The sequence below is a fragment of the Drosophila navojoa genome, chromosome 2 (genome assembly GCF_054131105.1).
Source record: "Drosophila navojoa isolate 15081-1374.11 chromosome 2, UAZ_NAV_1.0, whole genome shotgun sequence".
NCBI classification, from domain to species: domain Eukaryota; kingdom Metazoa; phylum Arthropoda; class Insecta; order Diptera; family Drosophilidae; genus Drosophila; species Drosophila navojoa.
In genome coordinates this window covers 22,255,808-22,283,478 of record NC_142890.1, presented here as the reverse complement: position 1 = coordinate 22,283,478, position 27,671 = coordinate 22,255,808, and the positions used below count along the sequence as shown (strand labels likewise).

Sequence of the window (27,671 nt, the reverse complement as noted above, 5' to 3'; positions counted from 1 at the left end):
GTGGATCGTATCTCCCTACGAAGCACAACTCAAAACAAACGCGACAAACTGAACTGTTGCTCTCCCTTTCGCTCTCCTGCTCGTTTGCTCTTGCCTATGGAATGTATCCACATGCGGCTATAGCGGCAATAATATCGCTTTCAGTTCCATTTTGTGGTGCTGAGCGCGCGGTCGCATTGTCGATAAGGTCCACACACAGCAGCCAGAAGCGAATAGAAAACAAAGGCAAAAACAAAAATATAAATCAGGACTGGCTAAATAAATACATACTAATATCAAACATATGTGTGTGTACGTTCGCTTGTGTGTGCGCGTGTATTTTGTTTAGTTGATAATTACAACAAATTGTAAAAGGAAATTGTTGAGTGCAAAGAAAATTCTTGAGTTCCATTCAACTGCAGTTTGTGCGTGCGTGAAAGAGCCCCGTTAAGCTGTAAACAAAAGGCTAAAAGACAACGCTAAGAATAACAGGTAAAAGAACGAGTGCATCGACGCCTACGCACTCTGATTCTTATACCGTGCAGCAGCGGCTGTTGGCCCATCTTTTAGGGCAACAAGTTTTCCAGGAAATCAGAACTCATAGACAGGGTAAGTGCGCCGGGGCGAATGGTCGTGGAAGGGGCTGACGTGTTCGATTGAAGATCGTCTTGTCGGCATCCAGTTTCCGCCCTGCACTGATAAGCCTCTCGCCTCTCACTCCCCAAAATGTGGGTCAACTCAAAATTGAATATATTAAGTTTTTTTTTTTTTTTTTTTGATTAGAACGAAATTTCCAGAGAAACGCATAGACCTACGTCATAACAGAGAAACATATGAGTTCCTCATGTCCAAAGTAATTCTGTTATTCTATGTGTGCATTTAAATACTGTCGCCTAGTTGTGCTATCTCCGCTTCTATCGTTGCCCACATGTGTGGGGACGCAATTGAAATAATGCCGCTGTCTCTGTCGCTGCCGCTGCCGCTGCCACTGTTGTTGCCGCTGCCGCTGACCGCCACACGCGTCAAATGCTCCCAGTTATGCGATAAGTAAAGAATCTCGAATCGACAAATTGTGTGTGGGCTGCAGCGGGGCAAACGGCAAATCGCGGAGGCAATTGAAGGCAGCAGCCCAGTCACGTAGTCAATTGCCTGCGTTTGTTTTGATATGTTTCCTTCTTCTTGTTGCTTTGCGCCGCACTTCGGTTGTGTTTATGTTCCGTGTTCATTGGAAATCAACCCCTAAATGAGAGCAGGCTGGAACTGGAACCAGAACTGGAGCAGCGCATTGCAACTGTTGCAGCGTTGCCAACTATTTGAATGATGAAGAATTTCAAGCCTTTCCAATTGGAATAACACAGACTTTATTCACAATGAAAATATAAATGAATTTTCTTAAATTCATATAAATAGCTAAAATTGCTTTGGAAATAAGTTTAATTATTACAAATTAATTAAGTAATAATTGAATTTAGCTCCGAGTGCCACGCATCACATAATTTAAAGTTCTTGCTCATTTCGCTAATATGAATCCGATTAGAATCTTCTCATGTTATTAGCGTCTATTTAGAATATTTAACTCTTGTTTATTATACTTTTATACACGCATATATGTATATACATATATGTTTAAAAATATTCGTTCAGTTTTATGAATATAAATAGCGTCAATTAATCGACGATTTGCTAAAATTTATGAATTTTAATAATCAAGATTCTGGTTTAATGCACCGAGTCGACGTCGAATTGACGTACAATTCGTATAAGCCGCTTTGGCTGCGGCTGAGCTGTAATTGTTTCAGTTAGTATATCCAATTTGCACGCACCGAATCCCCTACCAGTTAGATGGGGAACATGTCATAAGACGTGGACACACAGCATTTGAATTGCAAACAAATTGTTAAACACTTGAGCCGACAATTGTTGTTATTCGTTTATTTTGATTATTATGTTTGTTTATTTTTTCATTTTGGGCTCACTTCAGTGTCGAGTTCATCTCTTGACAAGAGGAAAACGAAAGCAGCTCAAAGGCCAAAAGCGGGCACCAAATGAAATGAAATCATATCAAACGAAATGAAAGCAAATGAAATGAAAGTGCTGCCCTGATTGTTGCCCCACTCTGGGGCAGGTGCCCCACTCCAGCTCGTGGCTAGCCAGAGCCACTTCCTTGCAACTATGTCCCCACTTGCACTTCCACTTCCATTTTCAATTCCCACTTCGGCATCGTCACGAGTTTGTTGTGTAATTAGCTTTAGCTTTTGCCAAAGCTGGCAGCTGCATTTGCTGGCATTTTTTTTTTTTAATCTTGCGCATCTCTTTTATACTCTGCACGCTTTAGGAGTGCCAAAAGGGGCATGATCGACTGACAGATAATCTGTTGGTGTGCCAGACTAAAACAAGTCTCAGGCAGATAGAGAGCAGACAGGGCCGAATCGTTTTGGTTCGTTGCCCTGATTAAGAATATACATATATACATTATGGGATCTGCCACGCATCCTTCTGTCTTTTACATGCATTAAATAGAACCATTTCAACGTGATTTTTCATTTTTCAATGGGCTTAGGGTAGTATTAGCTGCTTAATGAAATGTCTATATATATTATACACAATTCAGAATATATTTTATATTTATATATTTTATATATGAGAACTTTTTGGCATATGTTCTGCCAGCCTAGAGACTAGATTGCATATAAATGACAGAAATGCATAGGGAAACATAAGTGCGGCACTACACAACACAAACCGGAAGAAAACGTAATTTTTCCTTCAAAAATAGGAATGCAGAATAGAATGCAAAGCAAATAATTGAAAACAATTTCCGTTATTGTGGGATATAGTTGATATTTAATGATTTAAGAGAGATGCATTGAAAATATACCCTTCATAAAAAAAGAAAATATACATATTTTAACAAAGTTACTGAAGGAATTTAAAATCGAATCGTAAGATAAAAGAAATCAAAATAAATTATACTATAAGTTAATATACATATAAATGGAGGGTATCTGCAAGTCATCCCTGCTTGTGAGCACCCCTCTGGTTTTATGCTTTTAGGTAGCTATGTTAACCGGTTTAGATGCGACTGTCAAGCGGGTATTTATGGGGCCTATGCCTAGAGAGCTCAAGGTGAATCGGCTGGCTACATGTAAGGCGTATGCGCTGAGCATATTCAATTCAACAATTTGTCATTTGTAATGAGCAAACTTGTTGGATGCACTTGAAACGGTTGGGCATTAGCAGCCGGATCCGGCCAGAAAATGTGAAATTATGAATATTTAATGTTGCTCACAAGAGTTTTTCCGGATTGAGTTGGGTTCAAGTTCATGACAGCGCCTGTCGCATTTATGCCAATTAAATTACGGCCGCTCAAATTGAAAAGTTTTGTCACTCGCCAGCAGATGCGATAAATGTTCAAGTACATAAACATATATATATCGTGTATACTTGGTAGATAAATTTATCTGCTGTTCGCTCGAACTTTTTCAAGTGACAGACAGTTAAATTGGCTCTTCTCGCAGGGGAATCAAATGTACTTTGCAGACAAAATTACCGGAATGTCTGTCAATTTGATTTTAATTATGCACACGAATCGGCCAAAGGGCGCAGCCAATTGGAGCTGGCAATGGGGCAGCTCGAGTTACAGTCAGCTGCGCTGCCACTGCACATAAGGTCAGATGGTGTTTGGCCATTAAATGCCAGCACACAGATGCACAGATGACAAAGACTTGCCACAAATGTCAACGGCGGCAACTCTTGGCTACCAAAATTGAGCGCCACATAAATGTCAGCTACTGAGTTATGACTCTGGCAGCCCTAACAGCCAGACTGGCAACTGCGAACTCTCAACTGCCAACTGGCAATGGACAATGTGCAACTTGTCTTGTGGCAAGCTGTAATAATAACAACAACAACAACAACAACAACTGCCATATGGCAATTCCCATTGCAATGGCGTTCGCATGACATTTGCACCTGAATAACAATGCCACAGCCTCAGCTCGCCATATATTTCTCTTGTTTTATTTTGATTTCCCTCTACAACAACATACAGTGCAAGCTGGAAATAATAGAACAGAGCATTTCCATTTAAAGTATTCATATCTGAGCCATGCAGAGCTCAGCGCTTAATACTTTATTTAATAAATAGTAGAAACTTTATTTGTGGTGCATAAATTGTTTTAAATACTTCTTCATTAAAATGAATTATTTGCAGTACATTCTTTGATTTGTTTAAATACATTTAAATACATTATTTGACGTATAGTATACACTTTATTCGTGCTACATAAATATTTTGAATAATTAATTTTAAAATTAATTATTGAAGTAAATATTTTCATTTGTTTAAATACATTTTAATGTTGCCCAATCGCTTATTATATTTATAAATATTTATATGCACCTATATATATAAAATAGAGATATTTAAAAAAAAAAATATATATATATATATATTTATATGTATATATTTAATTATAATTAATAAATCTTTAACGCATGCCTAAAACATTTAGGAAAAGTCTACAAAATTTTTTTTAAAAATAAATTTCACTTATATATTTTTTAATATTCGATGCAAAATGTTGATTTTGCCTTTACATTTAATTTCAACCAATATAAGGTCAAGGGTCACATATTGATAATTTGATGCTTGTGCCATGAAGACTTCGTTTTTAATATCAATTCTATTTGGGCAGCAACATAAATGATTCCTTTCCATTTTTCTATGGCAACAAGAAAGAAGGAAAGGAAGAAATATAAAAAAAATTATTTTCTATTTCATTAGTTACTCTACTAAATGAATTATATATTTGTGAATATTATTTAATATTAAAGAGTGTACATTTTATGCCATAACACTATGCTAGACATATTAAAAATGATTGATATTTATAGGCGGTAGCTGACGTCCGCACATAGATTAAAAAGTAAATATTTATTATATTTTAATAAAAAGAGTATATGTGTCGCATCTCTGTTAATTCAACTTAACCACATTCCATTTTAATTGTATGAATGAATGAATTTAATTATGAATTCCCGCTGTGCTGAATTTCGAAATGAAAATTTCTAGTCGCTTTCTCTACGTCCACTGACAGTCAAAACGACCCTGTCTGAATGCCCTTAAATACCCATGTCTCTCTAGCTCTGTAACAACAGTTATCTTAAGTCTCTCTCTCTCTATGAGAGTGAAAATTTGCAAGTCAGAGATTAAAAGTAAGCAACCAAGAGCCAAACTCACTAGGGTAATATACCTGCTCAAAAATTCTGTAAAAGCGCCCAGCCTAAGACCAACATTACTGTAACACTGGGGAGGGTACGACCATAAATTGGGAAACATAGTAGATATACTCAAAGACTGTAAAAGGTCATATTTTGTTAGGGAAGAAAATTATGTATATATGTTTGTATATAATAAATATTAAGCATTTCTGCAGACACGATTTAAATTCTGAGCAAAGGCCTCAAATTAATAAAGTAATATAATAATAATTTATGCAATAGAAATATATATGTATATGTATTTGTTTTCAATCAAGTACTTATATCTATGTTCTTAAGAAGTTGATATTATATTACTGATTAATTTCTGTATTTATATAAAATATATATGCGTCTATATAAATATTTTTACTTTTATATGCCTTACCTCAAAATCACTATATTCAATTTACATATTCTGCGCAAGTCTTTTAATTTCATCAGAACTTGTTTATATCACATCTTCATATATACTGCTTGTGCTGCGCTTCTATGCTCTGCAGCTAACCAAAGTGCTTACTATTATTTTCAGTTACAATTCTCTAAAGTAATATACATTAGTTTTACAATGTTTCGCAGTTTATGCTGTCTCCTGCGGCAAATAGAATCGTCTGTTGCGAGCATCTACTGTACGTATGTATGTATTTTTCAGCTTGTTGACAGTTTCATTTAAATTGGTTGGCTGTACTGGGAATTCAAAGAGTCGGATGAAGGGAGAACTGACTGCAGCACACAGACACGAGCAACCACCTGCTGGCTGTTTATGATAAGAGTCAAGTTCTGTGTGCATGTGTTTGTCTTTGTATGTGTGTGTGTGTGTGTGGGAGATGTTGCGCGCAGTTAAAGGATGGCACATTAACAAAGCTCGGTTTCTATGGTTACGTCTACGGCTAAGGTTACGTTGTCCCTGTCATCCGCCACGGACACGCAAAGCCCGGCGGCTGAGTTGCAGCATGTGCAGTTGCCTCAGAATATTTGCTACGTTTTAAACAAATTTCGAGCCACAGCAAAAAAATTAAACAAATAATCAGTCAGTCGGTCCCTCAGTCAGTCAGTCAGCTAGTGAGCTCTTCAGCTCGTCAGTGGGCCACTCGCTTCATTTAGCTAATGTGCAACGTCAGCGCAAAAAATTGCATTTCATAACTTAATTGCAACAAAAGGCAAAAAAAAAAAAAACCCAAAAAAAAAAAAACTTTGCAATTTTTTGTTAGCTGCAAATTCCGAGGCACGAAAGAAGACGCGACTTTTAGCAGAAAATTCGCTGCTAGTTGCATAAGCAAACGCATTGGCAGCCGAGCGCGAGGTGTATATAATAACAACACGCAAGCGAATTTCGCTGCTGCAGTGTGGCAGCCACCAAAGTGGGCGTGGCACTTGACGCAAACACACAAAAAGTGCAATTCGATGTTGCAGAACAAATCGAATTACGGCCAGCAGGCAAATTCAGCTCGCATCAAAATTGTATCGGACACAATCTAATTTCATTTCGTTCACTAGCAAAATAGTTGCAATTCAATTGACAACTAACTGAATAACTAATTAATTTAATTAAGTTTCATTAGTTCGATTGGAAATCCCAAAGGGGAAGGCAGATGATGGCAGAGAGAATCGGGCTGGCAGCGCACAGTGGGCATTTTGGTCAATTTTGGTAACAAATGTTTTTAAACTTTAAAATGAAGCTATGTTCAGGGTAGAGTGTTCATTTCACAGGGTGTTTAAAAGTTTGTTGTTAATTGCTGATTAAGTAGCATGAAATAAATAATTTGCTAGCATTGTAGTTGAGCAAATACCACAGGAAAAACAATGTTATATATAACAAGAAATGGCATGTATTCATATATAATTATATGAATATATATTTTATTTATTTTAACTTTTCGTCGTGGCTTCGCACTATTTTCTCGCTTTTTATGTACATATTTTTCTCGTTTTATTGATTTAAAAAGCAAACAGGCAGATGAGCAATGGGATAGGTGAGAGGAAATGAATGAATTTTTCAAGCACATAAAGTCTAAAATATCACTGTTTGATGTAATATTATATTTCAATCCAACATTCTTTTATTTTAAGAAAAAAAAAAGTTTGCTTAAAAAAAAAAATAGTGCAAGATTGTTTTCTTAACTTAACTTCACTTAAATATTAAAACAAAAGTTTGTTTTTAATTACTTTTAAAGTTATTATTTTATAAAAAATTAATCTGTAATAATTAATTTTTATATTTATCATATACATTATTAATTAATTAATTAATTACTTTCAAGGTTATTATTTTATAAAAATTAATCTGTAATAATTAATTTTTATATTTATCATATAAATTATTTAGAATAATTAAGATTGTAAATTACTCCAAAAATAATAATTATTATTTTTTTTATTTTTTGCTATACAAATTATAATTGTTACGGTCCCTGCTATTTTTACACTTTAATTTCATAAAATTCTTTGGCTTTGGATTCTACTCATTTTTATCTTTATCTCTTTAGCCAATTGATGTTAGTAAATTATATGAGTTTTGCAAGGTTATGTTATGTATATGAATACATTGAAATACAGATATGCAAACCAGATAAAATACACTTTCAACACTTTGGGAGCGTATATAAAATATGCAGAAATGTAGAATATATTCAGAAAGCGGCTCACTTTATTGTATTGTTGGGAAGAACTTTAGCATTTGAAACTTGACTAAAATGAACTGAACAATAAATTGTTTAATTTTACGCTTTATTCTAAGATATTTATTTATCAATTAAAGCATTTAGCTATTCATATAGCACAAATATGCATAGCATTATTCTGTACACATAATTTTAGCTTTGTCATATTTATCTTATTGTTTGGCATATTAACATAATTCTAGTCTCAAGTATTTTCTTAATATTTCTTTGGCTTCATTTGCATTTGAGACTTAACAAATTCGACTTTCAACAACTGCAGTGCATTATTTATAAACAGATTCGGTTGAGAAGTAGCCATACAAGACTCGCTGGACAATAGCCAGGCTGGACTGTGAAATTTATTTGTTTTTAATTGTCAATTTATTCAGCTCCGTATTCCAATAGGAGTTTAATTTAAATTGTCTTAGACGAGTCATTAAAATGTTAAACAGCAATGAAATTTTTTGTTTGCGCGCAACTAGGGGATGTCCATCGCTTAATGTGCGAATCAAGATGGGCTAAAATTAGGGATTTTTTCTATAAATATGTGCAAAGTCTCTTCAAAAGTGAGCTAGGTATTCAGAAGATTTAATACTCCGATAAAAATTTGTATACATACCACAGGAAATCTGAAGGTTAAAGGTTATATAGAATCTATCAAAGAGGTGTATAGGTAGAGCAAGAATAATAACTCAGCTCAACTCCATATAAAATTGCTCTTTAAAATGCCAAAGAAGACAAATTTTGCCTCATTTCCTCAAGGTAGTGCCACGCCCTAGTCAAAGAAAACATTTGCTACAAATAAAAATACTTTTTCGTTTCTTTCCTTTTCATTCTGAACCGGCAAATGGGAAAATAGAATGTGGCAAAATTCTTGCTGCTTCAATCATAAATTCTTCATGCCCTATATTCATCTTGCCAGTGAAAGAGATTTTTGCTTTCAATTTGTTTGTGGCCAAAAAGTTACGTTTGTTGTTCGTCTGCTTCTTCGCGTGAATGAAAAGATGCGAAGGTGCACCCATAGCGTTGGTCAGCACAACAAAAGCGAAGGCCAAGAGGCGAAGAACAAACAGTTCAGTGAACTCATTAAACCCGAAAATTCTGCACGTGTTTCATTCAATTTCTGCAGCAACTGCAAAGGCTGTTAATGCTGGGGCAGAACCAACCCAACAATAATATTTGCATTTCAATAAATGCGCACGAGTTGGCCAATATACCGTTAATGATTTACGCATTCCACTATAAGAGCGAGGGAAAAACAATGCGACGCTTGTGTTCGCTCAACGAACATGCAGCATCATCGACGCGTATCCATCAGATACATTTGCATAACAATGCGCCTTTCAAAGTTCTTTGAACTCCACTTTATAGTTCTATGCTGCAATCGAGAGGAAAAGAAATAAAAAAAAAATAAAAAACAGTTAAAAGTCGATGTTGCGATTAGAACATTTTAATAGTCGACCCAAACCGTTGCTGCATCCATTAGTTGTCCCACATTCGAACTTCTCTTGTATTCTTCTCGTGCTGACAACTAATTCTAATCAGAAGAGACGCTGGGCCAGCCCAACTAGAATTTGATGCTCAACCGGTTTGACGGTTACAAATTTTTTTGGAAATGAACAACTTTTTGATATCTAACTGTGGGTATAACATTCTGCGGGTGCTCCAACTATCGCATCTGCTATAAATGGGAAATTGTGTGAAAACAGTTAAAAATTTCTATAGAACCATATTGGCCATGCTGACGCAACTATATTTAACTATGCGAATTTGATTGTGGTAGATTATTAGATTAAAGAACGTTATGACTACGACTATTGCTATTACGCATTTTTAAAGAAATATCTCTATGTGTCATATCATTAGCTAGCTTGATTTTGTCATGTTTAATCCATCTATCTTGTATGACAATTCCTTTAAATATATTCAATTATTGTATTGTATTTCTTAAATAATTATTTATAGGATTTACACATGTAAGCAGTGTTAAACAATTATTATAATTAATAAAATCGTTTGTTATAATTGGCAAAATGCCTTTCAGAACTTATTGCAATTTAGTTTCAATCAAAGAATCAAAGATTCTAGAGATTCTTTACTTTAAAAATATGGCACATAGCAATTTTAAAATTTTCTTTTTGATTTTTAATACATGAATGGTAGCTAGCTATAAATATTTTCAGGATATTCAGCTTATAAACTTTTGGTATACCTCGATTATACAATTTTATTTATCTATTTTTTTTTTTTTTAGATATCTGAAATAAATGTTTAGCAAATATTAAATAACAAATCAATATAATTTCCTGTTGTTATAAATCACTATCCATAAGTTGTTAATCAACATTTGATTTACTCATGTCAAACACGTTTGATTGAGTGATAAAAACTTTTGAAAATAAAACTTAAATATTATTCACATATATATAAATATATTTCACATTTGATTGTAGAGGTAAATAAAAAAATCAATTTTAATTCACAGTTAAATATCAACAAATTGAAATACATTCGAGTCTCGATAATTCGTAGCTCACTAAATCGAAAAAAAATTCTATCCCCTTAAATGAAATTCATTTTCAATAATTCTCGATAATTTTAATTTCTCTGTAAATCAAAACTATTTCGAATTATCGGGATTCTACTGCATATATTTTTAAAAGAATTATTTATTTATGTTCTAGGCAGGTGTTATGTAGTAATGTCGAGTCCTATGCTAGACGGCATGATCAAAATTATTCAATTGGCACATTGAATAATTTTGCAATAGTTTCGTTAGCGATTTTTCACCAAAGATTAACTTTTCCCCAATTTGAATGCTCTCCTTTCGCTTTAAGAACGGCTCCCAAGAATATACAATAAATTGTAAAGCATTTCGCCTAGTTGATGGTATTGCTAGAGTTCGAGCGTCATCAAGTAGCGGCTAATAATTTATACCAGTTAACGATCGGGCGAGGCGGCTATAAAAGCACGTCTTGTCGTTGTTTTATATATATATTTTTTTTTTTTTTTTTTTTTTATGCGGCAACTGGTTTAGCACATCGTCCCAGTTAGACAGCGGAGGCATCTTTGGCGGCTCGAAATTTGTCAACTGAGGCGAAGTCGGCAATGATTAATGTGACCAATTAACATGCGAGTGCAAGTGTAATATTGTGCCATGTTGAGTAGTGTTGCGGTCTGTTTGGTGTTGTGTAAATGTGTCTCTGTGTGCGTGAGTGTGTGTGTCTGTGAGGTGCCTGATGTGGGGCGTGTGGTAGACCAGAAGACGAACTAATTAATTTGGATTAATTAAATGGCGTATGCGATGCGTGCGATGTCCTTGCAATCAGGCAAGCAGAAGTCCCAGTCCGATTGGACTGAAAGTCTCAGCATGCGAACTTTGAATCCAATTTAAATCTGATTGGCCAAGCCAAAAGCGTACTTAAATTTAATTATACGAGCATTCGGTTAAAGCACATGTTGCTAATTAATGGCGCTATCAAATTATCTGAAACAAGATGCTGCGATCAGTTCATTAATTACCGTTCATTTAAAACGGGAATCTACAAATACACTCGAAATATATCTTATAGTATAGCCCATTTCAATTTGTTCATAGATAGAATCACCTTTGGAGGTTTTATTAAAATCATTTCCTTCGGCCATAAATATCGAATGTCTGCAAATATCGCATATCTGAATAACAAATCAAATTCGCAAGCATAAATTAACTTGATTTATATTTGCTGGTTGGGTTTCATTGAATAAAGTATTTTGGCTGGAAATTTAAATATTGTCAGATGCCCATCACATTGCATTCATAATTATCCATAAGTTGGCCAAGTCTATGGGAATAATTTATAATTTATTATATATGTATGTACATATGAAATACCCATTCATATAAAATGCGGAGAATATGGGAAAAAATTGCTAAAAATTATTATTACTTAGTTTATTTAGTACAGATTAATATTGGAACATGAATTCTAGGTCTTACTTAAATATAGGGTATCTAAGAGTCACCTGTTGCCCATTCCTTGCACACTCACTTATTGACTTTACTTTGTCTCTTATTACGAGAGAAGAGCAATAAACCGAATGCCATAAAACAAAAACGGTTGGCCAAATTAAAAAAAAAATAAAGCTCATTAAAACAAATTGAAACGGCAATTTCCAAATAAAAAACGTTTTACGAGCGACGGCCAAATGCTAAAGCCCAGTATATCGTATCAGCCGGGCAGCAGCAGGACATTAATCAGCACGAAAGCTGATTTCGAGCTCAGTGAGTCTGGTGTTTGGGCTTAGGCTGCTTTTCTTACACAGCCAGTGGCTAATGCAAAATCGATGACCAAATTAACTTCCCGGGAGGTGGCAATTGGCTATTGGCCTTGCAGTTGGCCCCTAAAAACATTATGCAAATTGGCAAGATGCTAAACATTTATTGAATGCAATCGAAATGCTCTAACTATTTGCCCTTGCTTCTCTTTGCTTTGCAGGCCGCACGATGTCGTCCTGTCTGCGCCTGCAGTTGGCGCTCGGCGTCCTGGTGCTCGCCCTGACTGGCGTGACGGTGCGCGGCGAGGTGTACACAGCGCTGGCGGAGATGGAGGAACTGCTTGAGACTGAATCCGTATTGATAAGCAATCTGGAGGGCTACATACGCGTGCAGGAGGACAGACTGAGCTATCTGAAGAAGTGAGTACCAAGCAGCGGCAACCTCTGCTAAGTCGCTTTTAATAAATCAAGCGTGCAGCGAGTATCTTCCAGCTGCATTTGCATGCCTTTGAGATACTTACATATATAAACTCAAGTCGTTGATAGCTGTAATTTAAGTTCTCTTGATACATTGTGAGCACAATTGTTCAGACTGCTAAACAATGAGCTTAAGAGCTATGGAATTTGAATATGTAGTGTAGTGTAATAAGTAACAGTATGAAAATGTTAAATAGTAGATATACTAACCGCCGAGTGCCATATCATTCAGCTTGTGTCATGCAGTCTCATTGTATTTACCTTCTGCCATATATTCGCTAAAAGACCTAAGTTCTGAGCCATCTATGTTTCTGTGAATCATATGGATTATGTTTTTTTTTCTCGTGAGCAATAAGGATCAATTTTTCCACAAGCTTCAATTATTTATACTTTGTTATTGATGTACCTCACATCGAGTCTTGTAGCATTCAGCTTTTGTCATGCAGCTATTCACGTCAAGTTTTGTTTTCATCATATTCACTAGAAGAGTTAGTCCACAGTTTATTCATGGTATATATACATTTATCATGGGTCTTTGGCATAGATTTAAAATGGTTTTTGTAACTTAAGTCAGGGATTCTCTGAGTCTGATCAGAGTGACGGAAATCGATAAACTGTTAAATCGGTAAATAGTTATCGGAATCGATTAATCGTTATCGGAATCGATAAATAGTTATCGAATTGAAGACCTAATGATCAGAGTTATTTATACTCTGTGAATCATATGATTATGTTCTTTATTTCGTCAGCGATGAGGATCAGTTTTCCACAAATTTCATATTATTTAGTCTTACCCATTGATGTTCCGTTGAGTGTCATAGCATTCAGCTTTTGTCATGCAGCTTCAATAACTCTTGTTTTAAGCTTTGTTTTTGTCATGTTCACTGGATGAGTTGGCGCACAGTTTATTCACGGTATTCATAAGGCTCTGATTATTTCCTGAACGAGCAAATCAATAATCAAGTTTTATTCATGCAACTTCCATTGAGTTTCGTAGCATTCAGCTTTTGTCATGCAGCTGCTTTCAGTCTAGTTTTTTCCACATTCACTAGAAGAGATAGACCACAGTTTCATATACATTCATAAGGCTATGTCATTTATTTAGCGAGCAATTGTGATGAATATTTCCAAAAGTTGCAGTCTTTGGCATTGATTCACATTAATGAAGTGTCATATCATTCAGCTTGTGTCATGTAGTTGTATTATCTCCAATTCCATAGCATTTTTTAGTGTCGTTTTTCATATTCACTAGAAGAGTTGGCGCACAGTTTATTCACGGTATTCATGAAGCTTTGATTATTTCCTGAACGAGCAAATCAATTATCAAGTTTTATTCATGCATCTTCAATTGAGTTTCGTAGCATCCAGCTTTTGTCATGCAGCTGCCTTCAGACTAGTTTTTGCCACATTCACTAGAAGAGATAGCCCACAGTTTCATATACATTCATAAGGCTATGTAATTTTTTAACGAGCAATTATGATGAATATTTCCAAAAGTTGCAGTCTTTGGCATTGATTCACATTAATGAAGTGTCATATCATTCAGCTTGTGTCATGTTGTATTATCTCCAATTCCATAGCATTTTTTAGTGTCGTTTTTCATATTCACTAGAAGAGTTGGCGCACAGTTTATTCACGATATCCATGGGGCTTTGATTATTTCCTGAACGAGCAAATCAATAATCAAGTTTTATTCATGCACCTTCCATCGAGTTTCGTAGCATTCAGCTTTTGTCATGCAGCTGCCTTTACTCTAGTTTTTGCCACATTCACTAGAAGAGATGGCCCACAGTTTCAGAGACATTCATAAAGCTACGTCATTTATTCAGCGAGCGACTATGATGAATATTTTCAAAAGTTGCAGTCTTTGGCATTGATTCACATTAATGAAGTGTCATATCATTCAGCTTGTGTCATGTAGTTGTATTATCTCCAATTCCATAGCATTGTTTTAATGTCGATTGTCATATTCACTAGACGAGTTGGCGCACAGTTTATTCGCGGTATTAATGGGGCTTTGATTATTTCCTGAATGAGCAAATAAATAATCAAGTTTTATTCATGCATCTTCAATTGAGTTTCGTAGCATCCAGCTTTTGTCATGCAGCTGCATTTACTCTATTTTTTGCCACATTCACTAGAAGAGATGGCCCACAGTTTTATATACATTCATAAAGCTACGTCATTTATTTAGCGAGCAATTATGATGAATATTTCCAAAAGTATCAGTCTTTGGCATTGATTCACATTAATGAAGTGTCATATCATTCAGCTTGTGTCATGCAGCTGTCTTTTACCAAAGTTCCTTAAATTAAAGGTTAATTGCAAATATTTGCAATAAATAGATAATTATAGGATGAAGGATGTATGAGTATGTAGCTCATATATAGCTGAAGTCTAAACTGAGTTGAAGCTCTATGTTTATGTGCTGTAGTCAATGCGGTAGTAAGTTTGTTTCTGTCTTGGTAAAGCGCGTTGATTGTTTGTGCTCTGATGATATTCCAGTTGAGAAGTTTTATAAGCTGGTTGTCTGGAGTGAGAAGGTGGACGGCACTCGTGCCATTTGCGTGTGAGAGGGTTAAGTTTGAGCTGAGTATGTGATTGTGTTGTTCTTGTTGTTGCGTGTTGTTTTTTTGCAGATGTGATGAGAGATGGTGCTGAGCTAATGTGTGTAGTTGTAGCTTAAATATTGTATATATAGTGCGGTGTCATTAGCAACTGAATAACTCGTATGCACTGAGATTGTAAGACGGAAGGGAATAGAGCACGAAAACAGTGTATTCTGTGCAGGTGAAAAGGGGTTTATAATTATAAATAGATGTATTGTATAAATACCTGTATATAATTATTCATATATAGGCATATATTAGTTAGATATCTATATATGTGCATAGAGTATATTCTCATAGAGTATATATGCGGAGCACTAGAAAAGTGCTTAGGCAAACTCTCATCAAGTCTTAATCATCTCGCTCTAGATCTTATAAAACCGTCTTTCCCTTAATTACTTAACATAGAGATGGATCTTAAAGACACGTGCTTAGCGCCTACCGAATATAAGCATGAAGATGAAGTCTAGGCATCTTAATAAGATGTCAATATTTCCCAATCCCATAAATAACTACAGCAAACTATAAATAAACTCCATATATATTATAATACATAAATAGCATATAGACATATTTATTTTGTGAATTTATATACAGGTAACAAAACTAATATATTCATCAGCCAATTACTAGCTCAGTGCAGAGTACTCGCAGCAGAAGCACGCTCGACTAAATCAATCTTGCTCGTATAATGTGCTGTTTATGTAAACGAGATATACTAGATATACATACATATATGGCTAGCGGCAGGTGAGGCAGTGAGGTACGCTCATAATTACAGTGGCTGTCGCCAGTATTTTAGCCACGTGCGTGTGGCAGCTGTTGCATCTGCAGAAAACAGGCAACAGCATAAGAGTGTCTTAAGCACACACATGTACATGTACACTACATTTAGATAAAGATATACATATGTATGTGTGCATGTTCTTTTCTATTTATGCGGCGCCAAAGACACAGCGACACAGCTATTTACTCTGCATATCTTGAGCTACCCCTGGCGCACATATGTCTGCTTATATACTCGATTATACATGTGTGCGGTAGTAGATGATTGTTGGCCCTGCGTGCAGCGGAAGGACGTAGATGCAGGATAAAGAGCACAGCGGATGCGGTAGGGCAACTCCCCTAATCAAATATGCCAGCAGACGAGAGGAAGATATAGAGAAAGAGAGAGAGCAGGAGCCCAAGCAGGATCTATCTTATTTACTTGATCCGCTGCTGCGCCCCTCTCTGCCCTCATCTCTGCGTCTGGCCAACGCAAAGGGACAGCGCCGAGGGGGGCTGCCAAAACAGCTGTCAGCTGTTGTTGAAGATCTTTGTTGTCATTGCACCACAGCCGCATCCTTGCAGCTCTGCGCCTCTGCCGCTGCCTCCGCACCTCTGCCGAGTCATGGCGCGTGCCACAAACTGTTGGCTGCTTCGCGCTGCCTGCAAATTAAAATTTAATGCCGAGTTATATTTTTCCATTTGGCAGCAGTTGAATACGCCGGCATTTCCCAGCGCCAACTGATGCTTTGTTTTATTGTTAACGATGCGAACGCCTTTTGCTTGCTGAATGTCAATGCACAGAATTTCACTATAAACAGAAGTGGAGCCTTGGGGGCCGACTGCTGTCCGCTGTCTGCTGTCAGCTATCAGCTGTCCTTGCAGCATCAAATTCGATTTGATTTGTTGTTTCCTTTTTTTTTTCGTTTGTGTTTCGCTGCCTTTGGGCCGAAATCCAATTAAGTTGGCCAACATAGATAAGCCATGCAGTGCTAGCGACTGCAAGCCCTGGTGGGTGTTTCGACTGACACTATTGACTCTCGATAAGCGCTCGCATCACGAATGTAACGGTCGCTTGAGCCAGGGGTGGCCAGTATATAGCTTTATATATGAAGATGTGTGTGTGTGTATACGCATATAAAGGCGTCGCCTATTTCGCTGTTATGAATTGTGTAAATATAAATTCAAAATGCTGATAAAACGACTTGCAATGCCGGCTGCGGCATAGTCGAAATTCGTTTCAACCCTCATGAGCAACAGCAACGGCAGCGGCAGCGGCAGCGGCAGGAACAGGAGCAGATGTTTCCAGCACAACGGAACGCGCCAAACGTCGCCTGCCGCTGCTGCTGCTTTTGTTATTGTTGTTGTTGTTGTTGTTGTTGTCGTTCCACAGTTGTCTTGAGCTCAATTATTGTGTGTATGTTTCAGTATATAAGCCAAGTAAATGGTTATATTTTATTCAAAGGGGGGGTCACAGCAACGCACGCGTCGCTGCCCTCTCGCTGCCGATCCACTCGACTGCGCGCCGGCGCAGGAAATTGCTAGTCGAGGAGCGACCGACAGCCAGCGTCGCAGTTCAGTCGAGTCGTAGTTGTCGTGCCGTGCGGATCACTCAAGCAGTTGCAGTCGAGATCAGTGAATACAGTGAGGCACAGTGAACACTCCAAGAACACAGCCAAGTACAGTGCGCGTGCATCATGTCGAGGCACAACTATACGAATCCGGCCTTCTGCCAGAACAGCGAATTCTATCCGGTGGCGTCCAACAATTGCGTCGAGTCCATTTACAATCGCAGCTTGCAGCTGAACTTTAATGCCGTCTCCCGCACCGCTCAGCCACCGGCCGCGCCCTGTCGCGATCCGCGCGAGGGGCCCTTGCGCATGCAGCGTAGCATGTCGACACGATCGGTGACGCGTAAACAGTACCAGCAGCAGCAGCAGCAGCAACAGCAACAGCAACAGCAGCAACAACACAAGCAACAACTGCAGCAGGAGCAGCAGTCTTCGAGTGGCCGCTACGCCTTGGTGCCATTGGAGGATCTGGGCGCCGTGGCCAGTCGCTATGCCATTGTGCCTGGCCAGGCGGCGCAGCGCTTGGCTCGCTCGCAGGACAATCTGGATCGGTATGGCTCGCGGCACGGCCTGCAGTCAGACGAGGAGCCGCACTCCTTTCACGAGGAGCCGCAACAGCAGCAGGAGACGCAGTTCGCCAGCCTGCCGCCCACACTGAACACGCTGCCGCCCAAGCCGGCGCCCAAGATCAAGCACGCCTTCTCCAGCGACTTTGGCAGCAAGACATTCCTGATTGTGGACAAGAACAGCAACCAGCGCTATCAGATGGTGCCCACGGCTGAGGATGAGGAGCTGGTGGACGAGAACCAGGAGATCATACAGATGCACAATGGACGGGCGCATCGCTATGCGGTCATACCCACGGAAGCGGATGACGACTACTTGGCAGCGGAGGACTCGGCGCAGGCGCAGCAGGAGACCTGCTTGAGCAACACCGAGCTGAACCAGCCGTTCAACATGCGTACATCGACCCCGCAGCAGCGCAACGCGGCAGCTGCCACACGAGCGCTGCACGAGCTGCTTACCACACCCCGCAAAATGCAACCACCACCGCGCCTGGCCCATTCGACGCCGCGCAACGCTGCCCACCACGAGCAGCTGCTGCGCGAGCGTCAGCTACAGCTCTACCAGAGCCAGCAGCACATCAGCCTCCACCAGCAGGCCACCACCACCACCGTCTCGGTTGCGCCGTCGCCGGCGCTGCCGCTGCGCCAGCAGCGACTCTCGCCGCAGCGACTGCACTACGAGACGGTGAAGCCGGCAGCGGCGGCCACAGCTCAGCAGCAGCTGGCCAGCGATCGCACCACGGCGGTGATTAGTCCGCGTGTGCAGGCCCAGGAGCAGGAGCTGAGCAGCATCCATGGCAAGTCGAACATCAACAACAACTCGTACCCACAGAAGCTGGCCAATGCCACCATCACGCTGGCCATTGTCTCGCTGATGCTCGTCCTGGGCAGCACCATGAATGCCGGCCTCATCATCTACATGATCGCCCATGTAAGTGTGCACGATGCGGCTCGCTCTCATCGATCCTCGACTTATTTCTCACCTTCTCTACTTTAGCTCGGCAAGTCGTTCTACCTGCAGTTCGGGCTGGTCGCCTCCTTTTGCGGCATGGGCCTCGGATTTCTGGGCTTTCGGTCGCGCCACTGCGAGTGGCTGCCGAACCGCAGCTACACCTCCGGCTACATCCTGGTCACCATCTTTTGCCTGTTCAAGTGCTGCGGCCTGCTGCTCATCCTGGTGCTGGACCCGTTCCCGGGACTGCCGCTCCACGATGTCACCACGGGCGTCATCCTGGGCCTGTCCACCTTCACCATGTTCTTCATCGGCCTGGGCGTCATTGGCAGCCTCTGGTGCTATCGCCCGCCGCCAGACAACCGCGTCAACGTGGTCTAGACGCTGTCTGCTGTCCGCTGTTTGTTGTCTTAGTCTTAGTCTCAGTCTTAGCTTAGTTCGTAGTAATTAATCTTAGTCTTAGTTTCTCTCTATTCTTTTTAGCGAGCGGCATCCGCAACGGCTAGGAGACCAAAAAAAAGTATTCGTAGTTGGAGACGTGTACGAAATTCCTGCACTGAATTTTGTTTTCAAGACTGTAAATAACGCAACATGGGGCGCACCTTGAGATATATGGGTTGTAATTAGCTATAAGGCTTCAGCATTTTATTTAAGAATTACTACATAAATTATTGTCTATGATATTGTTCGACATTTTGCTTAAGATTTGCACATACAATAAAGTTATTCAACAATCGCACACAACTCACGCTTTTGTTCATTGCTAATGAAGATTTTATCTCACTTATTTATGGTAGGGAGAGCTCGCGTGCTCTACCTGGCTGACTGTCTTAATTAGTTCTGAGGGTTCATTTTATATTTCATGTTTTATACCGAACTCTAAGTTTAATTTTAATGCTTACCAAATTTGCTTCTTTTATCCTAATGAACCATTATTACTCATTAATTAATGTCGAATGTGTTTTGTCTTGCTTCGGCTCTCATTAACTGTCGTCTGTTTCTATATGCCTTCATTTATCACTTTCATTTCAATTTTATATTTTTGCCAAGACTCAGATTTGTTTTTGTTTTCATACTCTGATATTTTGTAATAATAATGGGTTTCTAAAAATGTATATAACGGAGATAGAAGGAGGTTATACAGTCGTCATATTTATTTATTTGTAATATGATTTTTTATTCATTTATGAATTAATTTTTATTATTTTCTTTTTATTAAAGTATTGGTTAATTTCTTTATGTATTTTATATTTATAAATATTTAATTTTTAGTTATTTTTCAATTTTAATTTAAAATATTTGCTTATCAATTTATATATATTTTGTATTTATTTATTTATTTACTCTTTGAGTATGTACTATTTATTCATTTTATAATTTATTTATTAGTTTATTTCTTTATGTACTCTTATTTGTTGAAATCAACATTGAGAATATGTGAGTTTCCTTAAAGATAATATAATAACAACGTAGAGTATAAGAAGAAAAATTCAAAAAGAGAAAGCAAAATAATTATATATGTATCTACGTATATTAGCAAAAACAACGAAAACTTCATAAAAATATTTACAGCAAGAATAGTCGAAAGCTGGGTAGATCTAGCCAGGTCCGTCCGTCCATCCGTCCTTTCTTACGACTGCCTGTCATAAAATCAAAGGAGATTTAAATTTTAAATGTAAATTGCTCTTTTTTTCATATTCTCATACGCAAAACTTTTTTCAGAAGGTTCCATTTAAGCAATAGGAATTGAATAAATATTTTGGCAGAGTAAAGCCCACAAGTGCAGCCCAAACACAGATGCTGCGTGCAAACAGAGAGCGCGCAGTGTGTGGGCGGGCATCACGAAGAGTCGGCCACTCCCCACTAGAGCACTCTTACTTGTTTACTCTGATAGAAGTGAAACTTATATATATCTTTTTAATTCCCTGACTGCGAATAAGAAAATCACTTTAACTTGTATTCCGATTATGAGAAACTCTGTGCCCGCCTCAGGGCTCGCATTTCACTTTCATTTGTCACATGATATCGAAATTGAAATAAATCAATAAATATAATTTTGCTGTACCCATCGAATTCGGTGACATTTAGTGTATTTTATTTAAGTTGAGCTGCCCAGCATAAAACTTTTGCAGTGAGCCAAAAAGTTTGTCGAGTGGTGCTTCGGGCGGGTTTTAAGTTTCATTGATGGTGGAAAATAAATATTAAATACAAAACAGTTTGCAGTTCGGCTGGCTTCATAAAATTAAAAAACTTCTGGAGTGTACTCAGCTTTAATTTCATTAATTATAAATAAAACGAACATTTTGCAGCATCAACTTTACAAAGTGTTTGTTTGATTTACGCCCGAGCTGCAGTGCAGCTTGTGGCAAGCTTCGAGGGCGTTACGAGACAGATGTAGTCGTAATTAAGTTTGCAATTGCTTAAACGTAATCAAATTGCTTATTAAACTTTGTATAAAACTTTGTAACTCTCTCTCTGTCTCGCTCTCTCTTTCTGCACTCTAGCAAAATGGATGAATACCAAAGAGAGCATGCGGATGCAGCTAGCGATATAACCGCCTACGTATCGAATCCAATCAATGCGTATTTGCTGACCAAACGTCTGACCACAGACTGGCGGCAGGTGGAGAATCTGATGGCACACGAAGTGGGCGCAGGTGCGTTATCTCAAACTGAGAGAAACTTTGTAATCCGATTTGAATTTGATTTGTTTGCTTTGCTTCACTCAAAAGATTTTGTGCAGAACCTCACGCAATATCGCAATGTGCTGAAGTTTCCCTCGGACGAGGACCTCAATGGGGCGGCTGTGGCGCTGCTCCGCCTGCAGGACACCTACCAGCTGGACACGTCTAGTCTAGCACGTGGCAAGCTGAACGGCATACAGTACAGGTGAGTGTACGCAAATGGGAAATCGCTTGGACGGGGACTAAACTGCCTGGGGCATGCATTATTACACAGCACGGCAATGTCGTCGGATGACTGCTTCGAGTTGGGCCGCCAGTCGTACGTTAATCGGGACTACTACCACACGGTGCTCTGGATGAACGAAGCCATGGTCCGCATGACGGAGGAGCCGCATAATCAAACGCAAAGCTTCACACGTGCCGATGTCCTGGAATACCTCGCCTTCTGCACCTACAAGCAGGGTAAGTACATGGCATGGGCTACACGGAGTACGTGTCCATCTGTTAATGGCCATTTTGGCTGTTATTCTTGCCATTGCTGTCGTTGGCAACAGACTTGCGTGTGGGTGTTTACTGTAGTTCTTATGTTGTGTCTCGACTCGTTTGCATGACACTTTCGACACCCCTTGACAGCCGGGCCACAGCCACAGTCACAGCCGCTGCGCCTTTTTACTGCATCTCTTGGCCACCTGGCCATTCGACAGCAGGAAATTGCACTTTGCTGGTCCCTTGCCAGCTGAGCCAAGCCAAGCAGCACTTCTCCGGCGATTAAGCCCGACGCTCGTTAAGTGCGAAAAATTGTTGCCTGTCTGCAGGAGCAATGGCAATATTGTGACTGGCTTAGTGCCGCAGTTGTAGTTGTAGTTGTAGTTGTAGTCGTTGCCTTTGCCTTTGCTTAAGCCCTGCAGCCTTCGGATATAAACAGAATCACGTGCCTACTGCAGCCCAGCAAGTGCACGTAATTGCGCAAACAGAAGTGCGGTTTATTAATGTCGCATTACCCCCTCACGTATCCTCAAGCTTATGGCAAATGCTCCGTCCCCTGAGCCCTCTGTCTCACATTCATCTCTTCACGCCCCTTTTGTAAGTCGACACAATGCGTGCATCTCTGCCTGTTTGTGTTTCTCTATCTGTATATGTATTTGTAGCTATAGCAGAATCCCTATCTGCCCATTAGAGCTCGAGGTGAGCTACGTTTGCTATATATCGGGCTCGTTGGCCATGAAAGGAAAGCAAGCTTTGCTTTGCAGTTGAATGCGGATTTTCTGATTTTGATTGCAAATTTCTTACAGTGTCTCTAAAATTCTACAAGAAACATAAAGCTGTGAGCTTGAGTCATTTGAGATGAAACCAAAGATTTTATAACTCTTTTTATATAAATCATATTTCAATATAAATATCCAATTTGCTAAAGCAATAAATTAGTTTTTCTACACAAATATTTGTCATATGATAATGCTTTCTCTTTCTTTCAATTTATTAATTTATTTCTTGTTTATTATAATTTCTTAAATTGCTGCATTAATCAATTTTTTCAATTTATTTACTTTTTTTTTTTTTAATTTATAAATTAACAGTATTGATCAAATTTTTTATTATTAAATTTTTTTCTCTTTTTTATAATCCTATTTTATTAATATGAGTATAAATATAAATGTCTCGCTTAAATATTTTTTTTTATAGATATATTATTTATTATTATTAATACCTGTTTTACTTAAATGAATATAATTATTTTGAGCTTGGCACACAGCTTTCGTTAATCGTTCACAATAATATTCAAACAAATAATATGTATATATTTATACAGAATAATATTCAAAGTGTACCAGAGAATTTAATTCTAAGACAAGAAATATCCACACCCGCTCTTAACTGCAGCCACATCCTTTGAACAGAGTATGCCACAGCCCTGAACTTCCGTTCTTTCGGTTTTTTGTCTCTCTCCTCCGTTGTTTGTGCGCTGCGTAAAAACCTGACTTTGCAGTATTTGTGGGCGTGCTGCGCTAAACGGAATTGCTGCCATACTGCAGAAAACATGAAAAAATAAAAACAAGGCGAAAAAGGCATTTGCTGTTGCAATGCCATGCCACGCCCCCTTGTCGTACATCTACACCTGACACAGAAATCCCGTTGCCTTCGATCAGCCGAGGGCAACTGTGTCAGCTTGGCATGCAAAATGCAAATTGAAGCCCGCAGCCAGGTCGGGATTGGAGGCAGCCGAAATTTCATTGAAATTAAGTGCTCCGCTTAAAGTGTCTGGCAAACTAATTAAGGACTCGCCGCTGAGCGACGGCCGAGGCAAGGCTGGGCCATAAATAAATGTGAATAATTTCGATGGCCATGCGAAAAGTTTCACAAGAAAGCCAACAAGAAAAGGTCCTGCAGGGCCTGAAGGCCACTAACAAGTTTTTCAGCTTTAGCTGTTTTTCGGCCATTGCATATAAGAAACTTGAACTTATTTGCCACACGTTGTAGGCTGGGAGGAATTGTGTGGCGCCTTTGAATAATTTATGATACATTTAACATTTGTCAGGCAGCGATGGGAGCCCAAGCCTTCTTTATTATTAACTTCCCTTTGAAAATTCAAGTGTTTGTCCTCAGGGCGTTGCATACTTTCGGGTGTCGCACTAAATAGACAAACGAAATGCAATTGGCAACTTGAGGTGTCGCTGATTCACGAGTGCTCACTGTACTTCCATTGTTGAGAACTTTTGATTGAATGCGAGCAATTAGAAGTCAAGGTCGTTGGCAACGAAAAACTGTTGCCTGCTTTTAGGCATAGTAATTAATTCACTCTTCTCTCTCACCCTTGGGCCCACCCACCCGGCACTCAACAATGGAACCTGGAATTGGCTTTGCAATTGGAATGTGGGCGTGCAGGCAATGTGGAGAGCGCACTGACCATGACGAACGAGCTGCTGCAACTGCTGCCCGACCACGAGCGGGCCAATGGCAACAAGAAGTTCTACGAGAAGGAAATTGCCCAGCTGAAGGAGAAGCTTAAAGTGAAAGGGGACGATGGCTCCGATGCCACGCCCGTTTCCGATCTGGTATTTACTTTACATGTCTTTGTTATTTAGTGTTTTCAACTAGCCTTTCTTTATTGCCCAGCCCGTGGTTAAGAGCGATCCCGGCGTGTTCGACTTGACCGAGCGCAAGGCCTACGAGATGCTGTGCCGCGGCGAGCTGAAGCTCTCGCCGTCTGTCCTGCGTCCGCTGCGCTGTCGTTATGTCAGCAACAATGTGCCGTTCCTGAGGCTGGCGCCGCTTAAGCTGGAGGAGGCCTTCCTGGATCCATACATTGTAATTTATCACGACGCCATGTTCGACAGCGAAATTGAGGTGCTCAAGCGCATGGCGCGTCCCCGCTTCCGCCGCGCCACCGTCCAAAACGCCGTGACTGGCGCCCTGGAAACGGCCAACTACCGCATCAGCAAATCCGCCTGGCTTAAGACCGCCGAGCATCGAGTGATTGGCACAGTGGTGCAGCGCACCGCCGACATGACTGGCCTAGACATGGACTCGGCCGAGGAGCTGCAAGTTGTTAACTACGGCATTGGCGGCCATTACGAGCCACACTTTGATTTCGCCCGAGTAAGTTCAAGTAAATTAAGCACCCGTGGAGCTGGCTTTAATGTTGCGTTTACTCGTCTTTCATAGCGTGAGGAGATACGCGCCTTCGAGGGTCTCAATCTGGGCAATCGCATTGCCACCGTGTTGTTCTATGTGAGTTACGAACTTAATAATTTCAAACTGAACTTCATTTGATGTATTTCGCCTTGCCTTGCAGATGAGCGACGTGGAGCAGGGTGGTGCCACAGTCTTCACCTCGTTGCATGCGGTTCTGAGGCCCAAAAAGGTAGCGCTACGAGCTTGAAGTCCAATCAAGTCCTGATTAAATAACTTTCGTTTTACTTCCAGGGCACGGCTGCATTCTGGATGAATCTGCATCGCTCCGGCGAAGGCGATGTGCGAACGCGACACGCAGCGTGTCCCGTGCTCACGGGCAGCAAATGGGGTAGGTGGAGCCTCTGTCTAACTCTCTATCTCTTGTCTGGCTAAACTCTCTTTACTTTTTCCAGTGTCCAACAAGTGGATACATGAGCGTGGGCAGGAGTTCAGGCGACCCTGTGACCTGGCCCCGGATCATGGTGATTTTGCCATCTAGTGAAAAGAAAAACTGAAGCTGTTGCTGGACTCTCTCATTTACCAGCCGCCACTACTCGTACTTCTACTTACTTTGCGCTCTAACATATCTCTAAGGACTCGCCAGCCGGCGAACATAAACTCTATTCCTATTGTAAATACTCAACTATCCAACATCTGGAACGCCGGCTGGCCGATGACGACACCCATTTCTTTCAACTACATACCATTACTTGGCATTAGTGTTATTTTAGGCATGCTATTATTGAATTTACTCATTTTTGTACAAAATACAAATGAATGCTAGAAATACAAACTAAATGAAATGATGCGATCAATGCGAATACGAATATGAAAATGAAACTCATTTGCTTTTCTTATGTGGGAAGAAGTGGGACAATCTCATCTATTTTATGTTAAAATCTCTTGTACTTCACTTATTTACTGTAAATTTATTTTCATGTGGCACCATGTATTACTTATTACTGTCAATAAGACAATGACTACATACTACACATTGCCCTTGGACTGGCAAAACCTGGCACATTTCACAAGCTTTGACGTAAATTGTGAAAATACAAGACAATGGCATATACAATACATACATATATGTATTTATGAACATTTGAAGGCAATTGTACCTTTTAATATTTCAAAAGGCAGACGAATTCATTAGCAAATGGCTTCATGAACAACTGAATTTAATATGAATTTTATAGATTTTTTCCATTCTGTTGTAACATATGGCATTTAAGGAATCTCAAGCACTTTGAGCGATGAGACTTAACTAGGGAATGGGGCTGAAAGACAGCGTAGATATGTTTAATTTGAACTTGGGTTTATTAAATATTGTATTCCATTATAGTAAAAGTATTTTAGTTCAGGTATATGCATTGCCTGGTTTGGGATAAGTAATGCTTTGTGACGGCGTCATTGAATTTTAAAGACTGTATATAAGAATGCTCCCCTCATTTGAGCTCGTTTCTTTTACAATGAATTTAGTGGAATGTAAGTGCAGGGTATACATGTTTTATAAAACTATGTGTAACAGGTCGAAGGAGGAAGCGTTGCACAACTCATAAATACCTCTTGGACTTTCTATGGTCAGCAGGCATTTATATTAACAAGCAAGTGAAACTCGGAGTTGGGATTTCCAAAGCGTGTTAAAGTAGCAAAGGTGGTGAATACCGACTTGGTGATGCTCTACCTTTCGTTCAAAGAAACGAAGACACAGTACAATCCGATTATAACGACTACTCTTATAACGTACGTATAGCGACGGTCGTTATAGCCGGATTCTACTGCATATGTAATTAAGTCATTGAAATCTAAATACATATAAATACTGTGCTTTCTCATACATTATTTTAGTATATATTTTATTATATTTAATTAATATGGGTATGTTAATAGAACATACAGACTTTGTTTAACTATCGATTGACTATTGAGGTTTGTCTGTTAGAGTTATTGAAATCCAGCTGGTCTGCCATTAACGTTTAATCAAGATGAGCATAAGAATAAAATCAGCACTGTTTGGGAATTGATTTCAGGTTGAGTAAAACAGTTCTCTGTTGTATGAACAGGCTGCTCTACGGATTGGCTTGAGGCGAGCATTCTCTGACGAAGCGGTACGCTATCAACTGTATTAAATCGTATTAAACCTCGTTAAGCAACGTAAATGCTCGTATTTGGCCCAAATACCTGATTTATGCATGTGTGTGTCTGTATTGTTGTGTGC

At 39.3% G+C, this 27,671-nt stretch overlaps 2 protein-coding genes and 1 long non-coding RNA gene across 3 annotated transcripts; 2 read left to right on the top strand and 1 right to left on the bottom strand.

The window, feature by feature from the left end:
* Window positions 1–122: 122 nt before the first annotated feature.
* Window positions 123–26,280, top strand: PH4alphaEFB (prolyl 4-hydroxylase subunit alpha-1). The gene is made up of 11 exons (XM_018109193.3): window positions 123–588; window positions 12,380–12,578; window positions 21,603–21,754; window positions 21,830–21,986; window positions 22,056–22,243; window positions 24,665–24,834; window positions 24,896–25,378; window positions 25,445–25,510; window positions 25,575–25,643; window positions 25,706–25,802; window positions 25,867–26,280. The coding sequence occupies exons 2-11, from the start codon at window positions 12,388–12,390 to the stop codon at window positions 25,950–25,952; spliced, it is 1,659 nt and encodes a 552-aa protein (XP_017964682.1). The 5' UTR covers window positions 123–588; window positions 12,380–12,387; the 3' UTR covers window positions 25,953–26,280.
* LOC149092242 (uncharacterized) lies at window positions 366–1,205 on the bottom strand. The gene is made up of 2 exons (XR_016196654.1): window positions 795–1,205; window positions 366–716 (listed from the first exon to the last, which is right to left on the bottom strand). It is a non-coding gene; the product is annotated as an uncharacterized LOC149092242 (long non-coding RNA).
* On the top strand, window positions 17,372–19,842 carry spdo (sanpodo). Its single transcript, XM_089259113.1, has 2 exons — window positions 17,372–19,077; window positions 19,144–19,842. Exons 1-2 carry the CDS (start codon window positions 17,707–17,709, stop codon window positions 19,477–19,479), a joined length of 1,707 nt encoding a protein of 568 aa, XP_089115239.1. The 5' UTR covers window positions 17,372–17,706; the 3' UTR covers window positions 19,480–19,842.
* Window positions 26,281–27,671: the final 1,391 nt, after the last annotated feature.

Bases quoted from the DNA above. Each gene is read 5' to 3' on its own strand.
- spdo (XM_089259113.1), top strand. From the start codon at position 17,707: ATGTCGAGGCACAACTATACGAATCCGGCCTTCTGCCAGAACAGCGAA. The intron at 19,078-19,143 runs GTAAGTGTGCAC...TCTCTACTTTAG, and splicing joins TCATCTACATGATCGCCCAT to CTCGGCAAGTCGTTCTACCT.
- PH4alphaEFB (XM_018109193.3), top strand. From the start codon at position 12,388: ATGTCGTCCTGTCTGCGCCTGCAGTTGGCGCTCGGCGTCCTGGTGCTC. The intron at 21,987-22,055 runs GTGAGTGTACGC...ATTATTACACAG, and splicing joins CTGAACGGCATACAGTACAG to CACGGCAATGTCGTCGGATG. The intron at 22,244-24,664 runs GTAAGTACATGG...GTGGGCGTGCAG, and splicing joins CTTCTGCACCTACAAGCAGG to GCAATGTGGAGAGCGCACTG.